The sequence below is a fragment of the Amborella trichopoda genome, chromosome 3 (genome assembly GCF_054954075.1).
Source record: "Amborella trichopoda isolate Santa Cruz 75 chromosome 3, AtrichopodaSantaCruz75HAP2 v2.0, whole genome shotgun sequence".
In the NCBI taxonomy this organism is placed as follows: Eukaryota; Viridiplantae; Streptophyta; class Magnoliopsida; order Amborellales; family Amborellaceae; genus Amborella; species Amborella trichopoda.
The window spans coordinates 8,372,682-8,391,600 of record NC_142338.1 but is presented as its reverse complement, the minus strand read 5'-3'; the positions used below and the strand labels follow the sequence as shown (position 1 = coordinate 8,391,600).

Here is an 18,919-nt window from a genome sequence, read left to right as displayed (position 1 = left end):
TCCTTGTGCTCATATAAAGATTGCAAGGACAAGTATAAGGTGGCAAATCTAGTCACCCCAGGCCTCAGCAAGTCTATGTTCTCAGTAAACTTTCTCATCATGGCTAAGACCTGACCAACATAAAATTTTCTAAGTTAAGTAAGTTACCGTCAATGACTCAATGCATTCAAAAGAGTCAAAATAAGTAACAAAGGACTAAAGAAGCATAATCCCATAAACATATTATAGAATTATAGTGTATACTCGAGTGTGACTGTATAAGTAAATTGTGACTTCCCTCACCTTTTGGATGGTTGTCTCGAATGTCTTCTTCTTACCAATGGCCTCAAGCATGACGTCTATGCAATGTGCTGCACGAGGGGACCAGAAAATATGCCGCCTCTTATCCATCAAACCTAGCGGCCGACATATTAGCTGGATACATATCAGTCACTACTTGGACCACTTTATCCTCCCTTATCTCCTTTATACACTGGTCAACCAAATTAAAAATAAATTCTGTATCACGGGACTTGTCATAAGCATCAATAGACCTCAAGAACATTGTCCCTAATGGACAATTCACCATCCAATTCACAATGCTTCTGTTCCTCTTATCACTCCAAGTCTCCAACCATTAGTCATGACTGCGCAGCAATATGTACCCTACGTATCCATGTGGGTCTTCAAATAGTTATTGGTTAGCTCGACTTCTTTCTTAAGTATTGGCCCTTTAAGATCATAAGGAGATAGAGCCTTCAATCCTGGTCCAAACTGGCCCATTGCTTCCAACATGGTCTGAAAGCTACTCAAGTTAGTGGCATTAAAAGAGATGCCTGCTTGGAAGATCCACCTCCCCACATATTGGACTACCTTATCTCTATCTTCTTTCTTAAAATGGGTCTCTAAACATGTTTGACCCCTTTCGCAAGGTAGTATCTCAGGATCAAGGCGGGGGAAGAAAGCATCCGTAAGCCCTCTTTGTTTTGGCCTACTAGAAGATCCAACCTCAATCTAAACGTCTTCTTCCTCTCCTCGAACTCCAAAAATTGATGTGATCAAGCACGGTGTATATAAATTAATTTTTTTCTTATTTTTCTTATTTTTACACCGGCAAGACCACTCACAATGTCCAATTACAAACAAATAACTCTTGAAAAAAGAAAAGAAAAAAGAAATACGGTTCATACTTGCTACCACTATTGAATACAATTCCTTAAATGAAAACTTTTAACTCTTTGTTTTATGGGAATATAAGAGCTCAACACAAAAATAAAATTTAAAGACGTAAAATTGTCGGAGATTACCTCAATGGGGCTTAGTACATCCCACGTCTAGTCTCCTCCTTCTGATGGTTGTTCGGGATGTATGATCGATCTCTTAATTCTTCTACTTAAGGAAAAACCCTCTCAATGGCATATGGATCTCTATCTAGAGCCAACTACCTAAGGTCTCAATGCCTTAGTCTTGTTCAAGCCTCTGGGCTTGATCTTTAGAGAGATGTGAGATAGAAATCAAAGAGAGAAGGAGAGATCTATTAGCTAGGGAATGCTCCCCTTTGCTACCCACAAAAATCATGATCAACCTTAGCTAGGCGTGCCCCTTAGAAAACACAAGAGAGCGATGAGATTGCTTAGGCATGCCACCTTTGGAATTCAAGGCGAGAGAGGTGTGATACCTAGGTTGGGGCGTGGCCCTCTTGACGACTTAGGAAAGAGAGAGTAAAACCTTAGGTTGGGGCATGCCCCTCTTGAGAGATCTTGGACAGTGATAATTCTTGGAGAGTGAAAGGGAGAGAGTCCCTTTTTATAAACTTTTTACGCCTTAGGATTTGCCATCTTTAGTGCGATCAAATTTTGACCGTCGATCTAAAGAGACTTGTGGGGTGAGAGATGTGAGCCATCCATTCCTTTGATCCACCATCAAGATTCAAAAGAAAGTACTAGAACCTTCCTCCATTTTTTAAACCTATTCCCATCAAATATTTAGATAAGGAAAATACTTCTCATACTTTCTCATTTAATAGATATCCATTCCTTATTTCTTGAATTAAGCAATCTTGATACACAAGACTTTCCAAAATTTCAATATTTGAATTCATTGTGCAAGTTGGCTTCATTTAAAAATAGAAAGCCAACTAACATGAGATAACTATCACCTTATTTGGTGATTTAGTAATCCCTATGGGTGGGCCCCTTAGCTGTCCTCTCATGAGCCCCACCCAATTACCACATATGTTAAATGGGCCTCCATATTTTTTGGAGGATCCCACATAATTTTTAGGAAATATTTTATTTTGATTTTAGAATTTTAAATCTCATAATTTATTTAAAACATTGAAAAATGACTTTGTCATAATTTATAAATTCAAATGTCAAAAATAAATTATCAAAAGATTCACAAAAATTTAAACAAACCTTCTAAAAATCATATAACATAAAATTAATTAATTTTGATGGGAATCGGATCGGTCTAGGTCTAGGAATTCATCAATGCACTGGAACACCCCACCTTCAACTGCGGACCACGAACCACCTAGCTTTCTCAAACTGACCCAGCAATTCTCATGACCCACAGTCCATTGCAGGGGCTCATGATTGGGCCACCAAAGTCAACCAATAGGCTAGGGGACATAATCTCAGTCTGTGGATTTTAGGTTCTCCCCTAGAGATAAAATCATGGTCCGCCATATGCAACCATGACTCAATGATGCATAAGGGTAATCTCTCGCATATGTACACGCTTTACCTTTGATGATGGATCACTATCTCAATACAACTATTTATGTACATGCTGTGTGATGATATAACGATGAAGTTTTAGCTCTGTCTCTAAAGGCTGTTCATCAAACACAAGGGTCACAAAGTCTCTCGGTTCTCATTCGGGCATACTCTGACTTCATCAAGGGCTAACCCACTAAACCCTTCTCGGTTACATCCCTATGCCCATGTACTTTAGGTTTTTTCAAACTCGGCTGGCCTAACACGTTAAACCTAGTTCGAGTATCGATAATTCACATTTATCTAGTATGGTGCACAAGAGGACCACACTCCTATTGAGTTTATATTTCACTATATAAAATGCTTATACATGCTCTCATAAGGCCTTTAAAGGCCACATAAACCCAATATCTTCCACTTGGCCTTTGGAGGCCTTACAATCTCTCTTCCTCACATTCTCATCCCCCCAATTACAATCTCTCTCAAACATTTTTCACTTATTCTCTCTTATTACATAAATCGTGGCTTTCGCCATCAATCATTTCACAAAGAATTTATGAAGGCAGTGTCTCTTTCTCTTTGCTGCTCGGATCTCATCCTTAACGTGGTCGTAGTCCATCTTTCATGTCGTATTGCGAATTATGGACCTGTTGTTGTAGAAGATCATCACATACCCTCATCGTATGGGGTCGTATCTTCATGGGCTTAAAGCAGTTCTTCAATCAAGCTGCTTCCTTTTGTAGCCATACAATTAGCACCACGCATCCAGGTTCCATAGGTGAACAATAGTATGTTGTCCCAACTGGCCCGTCAAACATAAGCAGGTGCTCCGATTTGAATATTGAGTTCATTTGGATCTTTCATAATAGGATACCTGTATATCTGAATATCCAAGCAGTTAAAAAATAATCGTGGGATTGTTAACAAGTCCCACTCAAACATAACAAATAAGAAATATTATCTCAGCATTCTCATGCCCGTGTCATTAGGTAGTATAGCAAGTCTCAGACCAAATAGTAACTCAATGCCCGTTTGTCATGAGGTAGTATAGCAAGAAAGAAACAGGGCGTCCCATAAAGTGGAACGTGTGCCCTTTGTGGGGTCCACATGACATTCACCATGTGGGGCCCACAAGTGTGGGGAGCCTCTTCATGTTGTACCACATAAAATTTCTAATTGCTAAAATACCCCTATTATTTAAAAATACAAAAATACCCTTTTGGGGGTTTTACACATTTAAAATTCATTTTTAAAATTCTAAGAAATTCCCAAAATTCATAGTACCACACTTTTAGTTGAAAACAATGTTTTTTGAAGTTCCACAAAAAAAACAAAACACACAGAAGTACAACTTAGAAGTTGATAGGTGCCTAATGGGTTAAAAAAGAAGTGAATATCAGGGAACTCCACCTATGCTAGAATCTATTATCCACAACTATCTTCTCAAACTATCCCAACGAGATCCATGACCCATAGTCAAGTATAGGGGCTAATGATTGGCTTGTTAAAATTAGCCAATAAACAATATGATTATAGTCCCAGTATGTGGATTAAAGGTTCCCTCTCTAAGAGCAAGTCAAATGCACATATAGTGAAAGGGAGTGCTCTCTATGCACATGTGCACGTATCCCTCCATATAGGGTTTCTTTCCAAAACGTGTTTGTCATATGTACATGTCGTGCAGAAGTTTTACTGAGGATTTGGCCCTCACTCTCTGCCTTCATATAGAGGAGACCACACAACTCTTTTGGCCTATAAACAATGTCCCTTGGCATCTATTCAACTTCAACAAGGGATGACCTAATATAAACCCTTAATGGTAGTGTCGCATGCCTAGAGGTAAGGGTGTTGGACATAACCCGGGCCAACCCTAGATCAGTCAACCACAGTGCACTTCCATTGAAGTGCACAAATCATTATAAATAATTGTACTTTAATCTCTCTAGGCCTTTAAAGGCCACCAACCCTAACAAGAAACACCATAGTCCACAAATAGATATGGATATTAGGTACTGTATTCAAGGACAATATTAAGGTCTAGTGCACAAACCAAAATAATTATACAAAATGGCACATGCATGCTAACGGTTGCATAAACCAAAAACAAAACTTCAGGTTCACTCAGATTCGAGTCAACTATTGGCACACATGCTGTATAGGATAACATTGTCGAGGTTTCCACGCACTTGTCCTCACAAACCACTAAACTTCGTAGACCACTATAGCCTCTTTCATCTCCAGGTCAATCGACCTCATTAAGGCACTTATTGAGTCTCTTAAGCGATGCGTATTATGGGACTAAACACAATCAACCCAGGGCCAAGGCCCAGTCGCATGCTATTGCGAGAGTGATGGAGCCCACTATGTCCAGTTAGAGCTTGGCTCCCTACTCATGCCCAATTTACCAAGTAGCACGCACTCCCACTTAGATTGAGAGTAATCTATAGCCATAAAGCCATAAGCACATACGCATGGGGAACATAAAATAGAGCTTTCATCAAAGAATCAAGTGTACCGGCATTTAAAGGCTACAAACCCCAATACTCATTTAGGATGAAACACTTGAACCCTTAAGAAGGATCGTAAGGGGTTTTATTGTGATCATTTTAGCCACATGGGCAAAATTCCCCTTAGTTAATTCTATGTTATTGATTGGTACCCATGTACTACAATTTAGGATCACTTCGTAATTTCACTTTAGCTAGCCCTTCATCCACGGCTTGATGCCAATGCTCTTAGGGTAGAGACTTAGGAATATAAATTAAGTGTTGAGAAAGAAAGGGGTCTGTAACACATTATGGAGGAACATAAGGTTGAGAAGGCTCATGGGTGGTTGCTTGTTGAACTAGAAGCCTTACAACATGGATAAGTTCTTGAGTTTGGTCACTGATTTCCATTTTGCACTAAACATTTTCTTGGGTATAGTTCAACCTCTCAACTATAGTATAATGAAAGATCTTGATGTAGTTTGAGGACCATATAGGACACTATAAGAGACACTAATGCGAGGTGAAGGGGATCAAAATAAATGACAATCATTGTAGGACGTCCTATATCTATAAAATATGTACTTAATAGATTTTGTGGATGGTTTATCTCTTTTATGTGGATGGAGAACAAACAAAGCACATTCAAAAACTCATAAGGATGGTCAACATGCCTTTGAATTAACCCTTCATAAGGAGACACATTATGTGAAATAGTTTTAGGCAATCAATGTCTATTACATGTGACAAATTTGGTAGGTTTGGCTTCAAAGGTTTCAGAATCTTTCCCTTAATAGAAGAGTTCCTTTACGTCCGGGTGATATGTTCTCCTTTCTCTTCACCATTGTCATAGAATCACTTATAATATCATTGTTGAGAGCCAATTGAATTGGTTGCATCCATGGTTTTCAGGCAAGTGGTGCTTTGGAAGAATCTTCCACATACATTCTGCTTAGGACACCAAAATATTTGGTCAAACCTCCCTAGGCAGGACTTGGCTCTTTGGTTCTTTTAAAAATATTTCTAAACGGTATAGCGGTCAAAATATCAATGTTGGTGTAATAAAGATTACAGTCTTGGATATTGAGGGCTTTATCTATGTGGACATTGGGAGCTACATGGAAGTTATACTTGACTGTTTTCATCTTATTTTGTATTGCCTTTGTTTATTGGTGTCCTAAGTGTTGGGGTTATGTGGCCATTTAAAGGCCTTATGAGAGCATATAAAACTATGACTATAGTGATGTGATCACTCCAGTGGGAGTGTCGTCCTGATGGATTGTGTGGCATGGTCCAGGGTGGAATGTGAGGCATCGCTAATGCTGTAAGTTACCTGAGTTTTGATAGGCTATGACTCAGGTTGATGTCTAAAAATCCATAGCCCTGGGCATTTGTGCATAGCCAATAAGGGTTTCGATGTGGAGTCATCTCTTGATGAGGTCAGAGTTATGTCCAGGGTAGTTTGCTAAGGGACTAGGTATGACCCCTTTGTGCGGTGGTTGACCGGAGAGGACAAGGGCTAAATCCTCATCATTACCATTGCACGACATGTACACTAGATAGCTGTCTGGAAAGCAGCCCTCTGGGTGAGGGTGTGTCGTGTACATATGCCAAAGAGATGTCTCCCTATAGCACTTGATTGTATTAGAATGGAGACTAGACTTGACCTCAAGGAGAGACCTGTAATCCATGGGCTAGGATCATGTCTCCTTCATTTATTGGCTGACTTTGATGGTCCAAGCATGAACCCCTGCGATGGGCTGGAACTTCTAAAAATCAGTTTTATTAATCTAAAATTTATTTGAGTGTATGGGGGCCCATTAGAGCCTTAGCCCCACCACATAGGAGTCCCTTAAGGGGGGGCGTGGGGCCCACATAGGCCATATATGGTGGGACGGCCCTCCCTCTTCCTTTCCTTAATGAGTGGCTTGTAAAGCAAGCCTTCTAAATGGTTTTGAAATATTAGGAAAGTGTTTCAAATCAAGGATGATTGTTTTAAATGTGGAAAGTGTAGAGATTGATGTATTTTTTCTAAACAAATATTTGATGGGAATAGAGTTATAGAAATTGAGGGATAATGGTTCTGGCTCATTCTTTTAATCATGATGACTGATCTAAGGAATGAAGGGCTAAGATCTCTTCACCGCAGAGGTCTCCAAGCTCTACGGTCAAGATTAAGTCTTTTAACGATGGCAAGATCCTAGACCCCAAAACCCTAGCCTCTTCTTTATAAATGCTCTAAGAGGTTTTGCCTAGACTTCCCGAATTATGTGACAAGGTTTGGATCGAGATATCGTGGGCCATCGGTGGAGGAAACCCGGTGTGGGGTGAATGAAGTCCTTGGGGGTAACTTGAGGCAAGGCATTTGGTATTCTAATTGCTCCATGTTTTTTGATTCTTCATTCATTGTATTTTTATGAGATTATAAAGAATTGCAATGGCATGCAAGAGTCATTGAATTATGGTATCTTTTATGAATAAAGTTGTAATTTTGAACACCTATAAGTGTTCTAGTTGGTATGAATAGAAGAAAGAAAATAAAATTTTTTAACTGTAGATACTTGGCTAGACCATATTGTCCATCTTTAAGTAAGAGTCACACTCGGGATTCCATTATCCAATTGGTTGAATGTAGGCTAGCCCTGTGTGTGTTGTTTCTTGGGTTATCGGGCCAGTGAAAAATGTAGCATTGTTGTACATATAGATGGATCACATGGTTCTCTTTAAGGTTCTGGGGTAGGTTGAAGTGCCTTCAATAGAAATTAACTTTGGTAGTGGTGCAGCAAATTATTGTCCGTTCGGTGGGAGTTATACATATTCTTCTCTTTTCTGGTTCCAAATGCATGTCACTTTCTTCAAGTGCTCTGTGTCATGATTGTCTTTGTGGCATGTGATTTGGGCTTGTGTTTGAGATAGCTTTGAGGTTAGTAAGCTATAATTGATTGATATGGGACTCACCTTTTCCTTTTTTTGTGTGTGAAATGAACTCCTCTCCTTTACTTCTATTGTATCTTGTTGATTTCATTTCAGTCAATATTGTAGCTCAAATTATTAATATTGCTTGTATCTTTGTTTTGTGGCTATTATGGTAATCTATTGAACGATATATAATCTTTTGGAATTTCTTGTTCATAATTTTTAGGAAATTTGAGTACTTTGGCGGTAGGACCTAAATCAAGAGGGCTGGATACAAGAGATGAACTTCTCAAATTTTATGAGAAGTTTTACTCAGCAAATCTTATGCATCTTGTTGTGTATGGGAGAGGTAAGTGATTATCTTTTCTGTAATGCAAACCTGGTATGGTGCTGATTTTTCTATACAAAAGACATCTGTCATTGAAATAGCTCCACTGGTTAGTTAAACCGGCCCTGTTCTATAATCTCTTTTCAGATTGCCTTGATGACATTCAAAAACTAGTAGAAGAGAAGTTCCTTGCAGTGAGGAATACTGAAAGAAGCTGCTCTATATTTCGTGGCCATCCTTGTGCTTCTGAGCACCTTCAGGTAGTTATATGAGCATGATGACTATATTTACTATAATAAGTTTATGTTAATGCCAATCCCCAGAATTAAAAGATATCTTCTCAAAATGTGCAATATTCTTTTTGGATGTATATCTAGTTTCCCAGAGTACCGTCTTATTCTAGCTGAACAATGAATTTGTAATTTATGTGAATGCTAATACTCCTTTGGGTTTGCCTGATCCCTATTCTCATTTTATCACTTTTTTGTGTCAGATTCTCGTTAGGGCTGTCCCTGTGAAAGAAGGTCACAAGTTACGTATCGTATGGCCAGTTACTCCAGACATATGGCATTACAAAGAGGGACCTTGTATGTACCTTAGTCATCTCATTGGGCATGAAGCTGAGGGATCTCTTTTTTTCCTTCTGAAAAAATTTGGTTGGTTCTGGATCCTGCTCTGTGGCTAGATGAATTACCCTTTTAATTAATTTCTTTATTTGAGTATGGTAGATCCTTGTTATCCTAACGTTTCTCTTTTAGGCTTTTTTTTCCCCCTCTCTTTAAAGAATTAAAGTAGGTGATTAGATGATTAGGTGATTTTTCCTCCCAAAGTCATATAAATTTGAAAATTCCTGTACCTCTTTTTGCATATTATTCTATACTATTTAATTTGTGTGTTGTCTATTATTCAGGATATGTTTGGGCTTCTTAGTTGATTACGTGATTGGGTGATTTTTCCTTTAAAAGTCATATAAATTTGAAAATTCCTGTACCTCTTTTTGCATATTATTCTATACTATTTAATTTGTGCGTTGTCGGTTATTTATTATATGTTTGGGCTTCTTTCTCAAAGACCATGATGAAGCATTAAATTTCTCATATTTATTGTTATTGTCGTACAAAGGTGAACATATTATAGTATGTACGTCATCTTGTTCTTTAATTATATATGCAAGTGTGTGCATTACAAGCATTTTTCTTTGGGGAAGCATAGTCAAACTTTGTAGTTATGACTTTACAAGAACATGTATTTTTATGCTTTGACTTTTTATGCTGATGCAAACCTTGGTTACTGCATTTCTTGGTAAATGGTTTTGAATTTTTGGGTTTTGTATATATTTGTTTCTGATCTATAAATAATTCATCAATTGCTTTGTGTTATGACATTCTAATGTTTGGGCAGACTTATGTTAAAGCTGTTAAAAGTTTTCATAGTACCATAAATAAATTCTAGGAAGCTTCAGGCCAGAAGATAAATTTGATGAATATCTCTATTAAATTTTTTAGCAGACTAAATCCACTACGAATGACAATTAAAGAGAACTTGAAAAGGGACTATATCACTTGCTAACTGCTGTGTACTCTTCCACAAGGGGGCAGTTGGCAATTTCGATGCAAGAAGCCAAAATTTCCTGTTCACTGCATCAATTCCTAGTAAGGCAACTGGAAATGCTCGAGTGAAGGGAAGTCGACATTTCCCAAAAATCAGAAATGTGGTATTCCATCGAACCCCATGGAAGACTAAATTTCTTAAGAAACACGAAATATGATGCCTTGCAAACTCTCCATTGGAGAAAGAGAGATTTGGGAGAGAGAAAAGGGGTACATCAAGAGAGGTCAAGCCAAAATCTGGTGCCTTAAAGATTCAATTTCTCAAGACTAAGTTTTAAATTTAATCCCTTCACCAATGAAACTTGTTGGGTAATTCGTGAGGTGGCATGATGGGTGTAGTTACTAATGGTTTGGGGGTAAAAACTGAGCCCCTTATATTTATATACAGATGTGTTGGCTGCACGTCTTGATTTTGTGGTGCTGTGTTAGACATCTTTGACCAGTTTGTCGATATTGAGGTAACATTGGGCACCAGATGTATGAATATGTGATGTAAGTATGTGTATAAGAGTGTCTTGTTCATTTTATCACTTGTGTATGTTGGAACATTTATTTTTTCTAGCATTTTTGTGATGTATTTATATTTCCATATAATTATTCTCAAAAGAGGCAGTTAATTTGGCATTGTTTTTTTTGTTGCACGAAATCGAATTTTTTGGGTGTGGCATCATATATAAGGTTTGTGCATCTTGGAGAGGTTTCTTATGCTTGAACTTGATTTTTCAGGATGGGCTACTAGCCTTTATGCAGGGGAAGGCAACTGGACTAATGAGTATTCTTTCTTTGTAGTTTCTATCCATCTTACAGATGCTGGTCAAGGTGGGACTTTCATTTCATAGAACATTTCTATTGCTTGGCACTTATCATTTCTTCATGAGCTTTTTATGTTCCTATTGTAATCAACATGGATTCTCATTAGTTGTGGCCAATTCAGTGACAAATCCGTTTTATCATTGATTGAATGCTTTATTTTAATCTCAATGAAGTTCAGTTCTTTATCCATTCTAAGGTTCAGTTGATCCTTGATCTTTTCTGGCTTTCATGCTCACTCTATCAATCTTTTATTACAGAACACATGGAAGATATAGTTGGATTGTTGTTCAAATACATTAATCTTTTGAAAGAGTGTGGTGTAGAGAGGTGGATTTTTGATGAGGTATGTGGATTACGAATGTCTTCTCGCATGCTTTGTAGTCATGTATAGACACATGTATAGTTAAGAAATAGATTGAGAGTGAAGTATAAACCAATTTGGAATAACCTAAATTTGGCTCAAAAGGAATTCGGATTTGAGTGACTCCTTTTTAAGGCTTTAATTTGCTCAATGGTTTTTGGTACGGAAAGTGGTGGGTTGTAAGTAGGGCTAGAACCATATGAAAATCTCAGCATCTTCATGATTGAGTGAGTATTGTCTGATGTACATATATCTCGACTAAGTGTTTATTGATTAAAGCAGGACTTTCTTTCAAAGGTTTTGACACACCTTTACATGCAATACACTGACAATCATGATCTATTATGCTGAAGTTCATTATGTATAACTGACTCAATTTTTTGCCTTTTGACCTATTGAATTCCCTCTTACTGAATCTTATGGTTATGTGCAACTTTAAGCCAGCATTCGAAAAATCCCCCGAGTCGACTCAGACTTGGGTGAGTCTTACTAAGCCTGAAATGGGGTATCTTATTCAATAATCGGGTGGCTGTTGTACAAACTCAACCAAGTGTTATACTGAAAGGTGGACAATATGATCTAGCCAAGTATATACAATTAATTTTTTTTTCTTTTATTCATACCAGCTAGAACAGTTGCAGCTGCAAAATTATAACTTTATTTTATAAAATAAACCCTAATACAATCTATGGTCATCTCTTGCATGCCATTATAATTCTTTACAATCAAACAAAATACTATGCATGAAGAATGAAGAAACATGGAGCCATTAGAATTACTGAATACTAGGTTACCCCCAAGGACTTTGTACACCCTACACCGGGTCTCCTCCACCAATGGAACACGAGATCTTGATACTAACCTTGTGTCATAATTCAGGAAGCTTAGGCAAAACCCTTACTCAAATATGAGAGCATGACATGAGATGAAAGATACACGAACTCAAGGCAGAAGCTCAAGCAATACATCAATTGCTAGGGCGTGCCACCCCATGTGGTTGAGGCGTGGCCCCTTAGGGTTTCTCTACACACAATATAATTCAAAACCCTAAATTAGAAGAGAGCAAGAGAGAGAGAGAGAGAGAGTGGGGCATACCTGCCTAAGGAGAGAAAGATACCAACATTCACAAGTGTAGAGAATGGAACTCCATAGATAATATTATAAAGTAGAGGCTAGGGTTTTGGGGTCTAGGGTTTTGCCATCATTACGAACTTAATCTTGACCGTAGATCTTAGAGACCCGTGGTGTGAGGATATCTTAACCCTTCATTCTTTAGATCAACCATCATGATTAATGGAATGAGCTAGAACCATTATCTCTCAGTTTTCAAAACTCTATTCCCATCAAATATTTGTATAAAGAAAATACTAGATATTTACTTATTTGATTTTCATCAATCTCTACACTTTCCTCTTTTAAAACAATCAAACTTATTTAATAACAATTTCCTATTATTTCAAAACCATCTAGAAAGGCTTGCTTGACAAGCCACATAATGAGTTAACAAGGAGGTGGCCCTATGTGGGTCCCACGTCCTCCCCCCAACTGGGCTCCTATAAGGTGGGCCCAAGGCTCTAATGTGCCCTAACACCCTCAAATTATTTTTAGATTAATAAAAATAATTTTTAGAAATCAATAAATATTTTTTTCCCTCTGAAATAAATAAATCCAAAAATTGATTTTAACTTATTTAAAAATATTTTTCATTAAAAATTTAAAATAAAATATCTAGAGAGATCCAAACTTATAGAGAGAAATGGAGAGACCTCCTTTATTTAGCCTTCAAGGTGGGGTAGGTATGCCTCATCTAATTATGGCTCATCTTGACTAATAGGATTTTAGGTAATCTGTGAGGTAAAAGAAAAGCAAATCTGAGCCATCTATCCCAAGAATCAACCATCATGATTTAGAAAGGAATCTATGAAACTTATCCCCTGAATCTTTGACTCTACATCCACTTCTAGTTCACCTCAAATAAGAACAATCAAACCATAATCTTCTAGAACTCCCTTATATCTCACAAGATTGTGGGAAGCCAAAGTCAAAATATTTGGTCAAAAATTTAAAGAATATTTTTGAAAAGCAAAATATTGTTTGGCTTCCATAATATAAGGACACAAAATCTATTTTCAAATATTTCCAACTAAAACCAAACTTTATTCTTTTCGTTTTAAAATAATTTCAAGCAGAGAGAGGAGGGATGTGTCCCACTTTATTCATGATGTGTGGGCCCCTATGGGCTCTGCATGCCACACATGTGGGTGTGGTGCACATGTGGGGCTGGATCAAAGGGCCCCACATGTGCTATTATGATCCCCTCGACAATCCTAGAAATGATCTAAAATGCCCTTTAAGGGTTTTTACTCAAAATAATTTTAAACATTTTGAACAATTTATAAAATTTAACCAAAAGTTATGGAAATAGATTGGTACTAGTGGGTCAACTCATTGTCACTCCACTCGATCTAATAACTGTGGTCCTCTACTATCTTTTAAAACCAACCCAAAGTGACCCATGATCCATAGTCTAATGCAGGGGATTGGCTCATCAAAGGGCTAATGAATAGAGAAACTACGGTCCTAGAATGTGGATTACAAGTTCTCCCTTTAGAGAAGATCACACGTACATATCACTATAGTGCAAGGGAGACTCTCTCTATGTAAATTTACACGTATTTCTTTTTAGGGTTACTCCCCAGTATGTGGTTATCATGTGTACATGGAATGCAGAAGTTTGTTGAGGATTTAGCCCTTGGTCTCATAGTCCTAAATCTACACACAGGAGACTAAGAAGCTCTCTTGGCTTACAAATATAATCCCAGGGCATCTCTCTAACTTTCATAAGTGTCGATCCTCTGAAGACTATCTACAAAAGTGCTATATTCCCAGGGGGAAAGGGTTTTAGGCATGACCAGGGTCATAGGCCACCTGACCCTAGGTTAGTCACACCCATACTAAAGTGGACAATGCACTATAAATGTTATTTGCATGTTCTTACAAGCTTTAAAGGTCATAAAAGCCCAATAGAATAAAGGGGCAGCGGAAATAACCCATCCCCCCCCCCCCCACACACACACAAAAGAAAAACCCCTTCTTTTTTTCCCCCTTATATTCTCCAATTTTGAGCCCTAGGGTGTTTGATTTGAGCCAATTTGAGCATATAGCTAGATTTTTGTATGATCTATCTATCAGAAACGTTAGAATGGAGGAAAAATTGGATTTTTGTAATTTTTTAAGATCAAAAAATTTGAACAAGTTTTTGCCTTATTTTGAAAATTGCAATTTCTTCACATTCAATTGTAACCATAGGCTTGATTCTCTTTATTATAAGTTAAGAGATTTGAAGTTTGGATTTATGGTTCATTAGAATTTTTCAAGAGCTTGGATCTCTCCAAATTCAAAACGCATAACTAGTTTGGAAGTTTTTGACTTGAGTTGTCAGAGGAAGCTTTGAGAAGGACTGGAGGCATAGTTTCACACCAAGTGCATAAAATTTAGGGTAAATTTGATTTTTTCAATCTAAATTCATGTATGTGATTGTAGTGAATAATTTTTGATTGAATTGTAATTAACATTGCATGTACTTTTATTATACTTTATGGTTTTTATTTTTTTTAATTTTATGGTTTTTATTTTTCTAGTTTTCTTATTTTTCCCATATTTTGGATTTTTTTTATTGTTTTTCTAGGAAATGACGCAATGTGTTTTTTTTTCATGGCTTATATATTTCTTTTGTTTGTGTATTTTTTGGATTTTATTTATTTTTTCACTTTTAGGGTTTTTTTTTTTCCTTGGCTTGAGATGGATGTGGGTGAGAGAAAGTTGACTCGCCCAAGTAGCTCGGCTCGGGCTTTCAGGGCGCTGCTTTAAACATCCTTAAATTGAGGGCCTCTCGTTATATATATTCTATAAAAGAATGCATTATGAGCAACTATTTCTGAGCAATATGTGTTTCAATCCTGTGGACGGTTGTTCTTTTTCAGAAACGTAATGTTGTGGATGTCTGTCTTGTTTTAATTATGACCAATGATCAAAAAGTATGACTTGGCTTGGGACTCATTAGTTCATGAACCAATTCAAAATGAGTCGAATCAGCAGGATATATCTATCGTTACCTTAAATGTGCTGACTTGGTTCCACCACGAGACCTGCCATGCTGCTGGGATATTTCTACTTGGCAAGTTGAAATGTCTTTCTAAAACACTTATTTTTAATCATTGAATGATGAAAGGAACAATGGGGTTTGAAAGTACAAGCCCTTGTTCGAATTCTGAGAAAATTTCTGGCTTCTTTACATATAGAATCTCCATAACTAGCATATTTTCATGCAAAAAATTGTAGTATCATGCTGCTTCTTGACATGCTCGTATCTTAATTATGCTAGTTATGCTTTTTCTATCACTTATGCTATTTGTTACCATGCTGACGTGATGTCTTCTGTGCTTGAAGATTTGTGCCATTGGGGAGACTATGTTTCATTTTCAAGACAAATTCCCCCCAATTCATCATGTGGTTGCAATTGCTTGTAACATGTTGGTAAGCAATACATCGTACTTAATTATATCAGATTGCTTGAAGTTGTAAGTTGTACTTACTGGATAATTGGAATTCATTTCATAAACAGAGAGATCAATAGTTTTTGTTACATCTTATGCTATTGTATTGTGCATCTTAGCTTAGCTCTTTTTCTATGCCTTAAGTTTGAGTCAATGTAATTTGAGAATCTCATTTGAACGGAACAAGGAATGGAAAGCAATCCTGATGTAAATTTTTTTCCAAGCTGTGTATAGTGGATTGGAATATTTGGTCATTACCAAGGTATATCTTTGGCTCCTGCTCTAAAAAACGTGGCCACACCAACAACATAGAGGAAGGAGATGAATATCCAAAACTTCAAGAGTGCTTTACATATTTTACCAAGAAAAAACCAATTCTTTGTATGTGTTGAATTAGCTTAAACCAATAAGATGTGATGACACCTTGCTCTCCTTGCTGCATTTCTCTATGTTTTCTATGCATGATCATAGCATAATCTTTGCTATTCATGTCACGGCTGGATGCGACTGCTATCCATGCTTCTGTATTCTTTCTTTCTGATTGGGTTCGTATGGTCCAAATGCCATAATTTTTTATTGGGTATTTCAACCATAGGACTTGAACTTAGGATGCGGTATTTCAAAAGTCAGCACGTTCGCCAATTGAGGTCAAGGCCAAATGGGTATATGAATATCACAGGCTGCTGGATTAGAGTGGCCAAGTTTTTTTTAACTTGTCCAGTTTGCTTGCAAGTTCTTCCTAGCAGCATGTTCCCACATGGTATAGTGGTTTCATCAATGGGCCCAGCCATGTTATCCTGGCATATCCATGCATGTATATTGGGGCATAGCCGAAGTTTTGACTCGATATACGCACCTGTAGTGTGCAAGTTGATGCTTGCATTAAAATGACAATGGGTATATCATCATTATTCTCTTTTCAAATTACTGGAGGCAGCAATACTTTTGGGTTTGCATTCTGAAATGTGCTATGTGTGGACATAGCTAACGAATCATCACAAAAGATGAATATTTTATAATATGTTATTTAACTATCTTTCTAATCGATAATATTACTACTGAATTACTAAATATTGTTATTGATAAATTATAATTACATCTCTATACATATAAGCATAAACATAATGGCCATTATCTGCTGATATGGTATTGTACCATGAATCCATAATGTCATTACTACCTTTTCATGACCGTCACTTAATGATAATTTGCAATGGGTACCTCAGCCTTTACATTTTATATGCCTCAAAACCGAACAACTTGAAAATTAATCCAGAAGTTTGAGTATGTTACTTTTCTTTATCGACCTTCTCTTTATTGACTGAATAGGCATAAAAGCCTGATGTTGTGCTATAGGAGCAGCAAATTAGGAACCGTGAGTGTATGATGCATGGATATGGCCTTGTGTAAGGCTGTATATTTTCATAATCTTACATATATTTTGAATATGACCAAAGACATGGCATTCATTTGTAGTATCCATGCAGCATGGACAAATGTCCTTTTCATCACAACATCTTCATCTTAATGCATCCATTTGTCATTATAATTGCGTTGTCGTCGTAAGGGTGTAACTAGGTTTTATGTGGTGTTTAAAGGCTGAAAGAAAATATGCAGTATTGGTCTATATTGCCAGATAGGTGCATATTTTTCAGTTTTATCAGGAAATCTTGCCTGGGTATGCAGTCTTTACTTGGATTTTTAATCTATAAGGTTATTGACATTGTTGCTTGTACATCATATTTGAATTGTCATTACATCTCTCATCCTAATTACTTGGAAGTATCTGATCTAATGGAGCATTGAGGACCATTATGATGCCCTGTGCTCCATTTGCATTACTTTTTTGGTCAGATGCGTCAGAAGGAGGATCTGTATATAGGATTTCAGATTATATTTATAAATTTGATTATTGTGGAAGTGATTGTATCTACTTGACATTTATAATTGTTGATCTTCGTTTGAATGGCTTCTAGTTCAATTGGCTTAACAAAAAGGTATTTTTATAGTCTCTTCTGTTGTTGTTCTGATGCTGAGAGACAGCAATGGTTGTTTTTTATTTTATTTTATTCCTCATATACGTTCCAGGAAACACAGATAGGGTACTTAAGTACAGAGTTGTCATTTATGGTGTCAATTTGGGTTGCATGAAAAGGCATGTGCCACTATTGTTGCATATGTATATTTGAGTTTTCTCTACTAGTAACACTGAAATATTGGCTCTTACTATTTGCTTGTTTTGATACTTCCATACTATTGTGTATCCAGTTCTACCCACCACAGGATTGGCTAGCAGCATCATCCCTTCTTTCTGTGTTCAACCCAGATAGTATACGGGGGATATTAGAAGAGTTAACTCCAAAAAATGTTAGGTAACACTTACAAGAGTTAATTTTGTAGTTTTATGGTACAAGCTTGTTTTATATATGCTCAGGAGTACAGCTGTTGTTGTTTATGCTCTCGCGGCACATTGACACATCTTATATATTCTGAATACCTTATCATCTTTTTAAGAGATTAAGCTGCATCTCTCTGTGCAAATTGTCTAGAATGGTAGTAATATGCAGACTTAATTCTGATTATCGACTACTGGAATATGGATAGCTAGAGGAGAAAAACATTTAATGACATGCACTCAGGAATGGAGAACCATGGAAGAGAATTGCATTAGTTAGTAGACCATAGAACCTTCTCACGAGTACCTAGCATGAGGGAAGAATAAAAAAATGCCTTTGAAGTGCCCAAATTAACTGCATATAGAGACTTCAGATTCTCCAAAATTCCCCAGTGAGACGTTCATCAAATATTTCAATTGTTACAATATTGTGACATGAATTTCGCAGTAGTTCTACTTTGAGATTGTGCTACAGTTATCCTTTTCTTGTCTTTCTGTCTCCGATTCTTTATTGTAATAATACTCAGAGAGAGAGAGAGTGAGAGAGAGAGAGATTTTGGTTGGATCATTGAACTTGTTTTATCCTATCATGTGTAATTTACCTGTATTTCATCTTGCCATTCTAATTAAACAGAATCTTTTGGGAATCAAAGAAATTTGACGCATGTACCAACATGACTGAGCTGTGGTATGGAACTGCATACACTGTTGAAAAGATCAGTGACATCTTGATTCAGGTTTTGTGTGGTGGTGTA

The 18,919-nt window shown here is 37.0% G+C and overlaps 1 protein-coding gene across 5 annotated transcripts in view; it reads left to right on the top strand.

The window, feature by feature from the left end:
- The window catches only part of LOC18428917 (insulin-degrading enzyme-like 1, peroxisomal), a 69,339-nt gene that overhangs the window by 16,569 nt on the left and 33,851 nt on the right, over nt 1-18,919 (top strand). For all 5 annotated transcript variants that reach the window (XR_016052952.1, XM_006838213.4, XM_088863216.1 and 2 more), the window contains exons 8-15: nt 8,328-8,450; nt 8,577-8,689; nt 8,923-9,085; nt 10,766-10,858; nt 11,110-11,195; nt 15,663-15,749; nt 18,038-18,141; nt 18,799-18,901. Coding sequence is in view for 4 of the 5 variants with exons in the window: in XM_006838213.4 (XP_006838276.2) it covers nt 8,328-8,450; nt 8,577-8,689; nt 8,923-9,085; nt 10,766-10,858; nt 11,110-11,195; nt 15,663-15,749; nt 18,038-18,141; nt 18,799-18,901 (872 nt within the window). In the remaining variant the exon portion in view is untranslated. The remainder of the gene's footprint in view (nt 1-8,327; nt 8,451-8,576; nt 8,690-8,922; nt 9,086-10,765; nt 10,859-11,109; nt 11,196-15,662; nt 15,750-18,037; nt 18,142-18,798; nt 18,902-18,919) is intronic.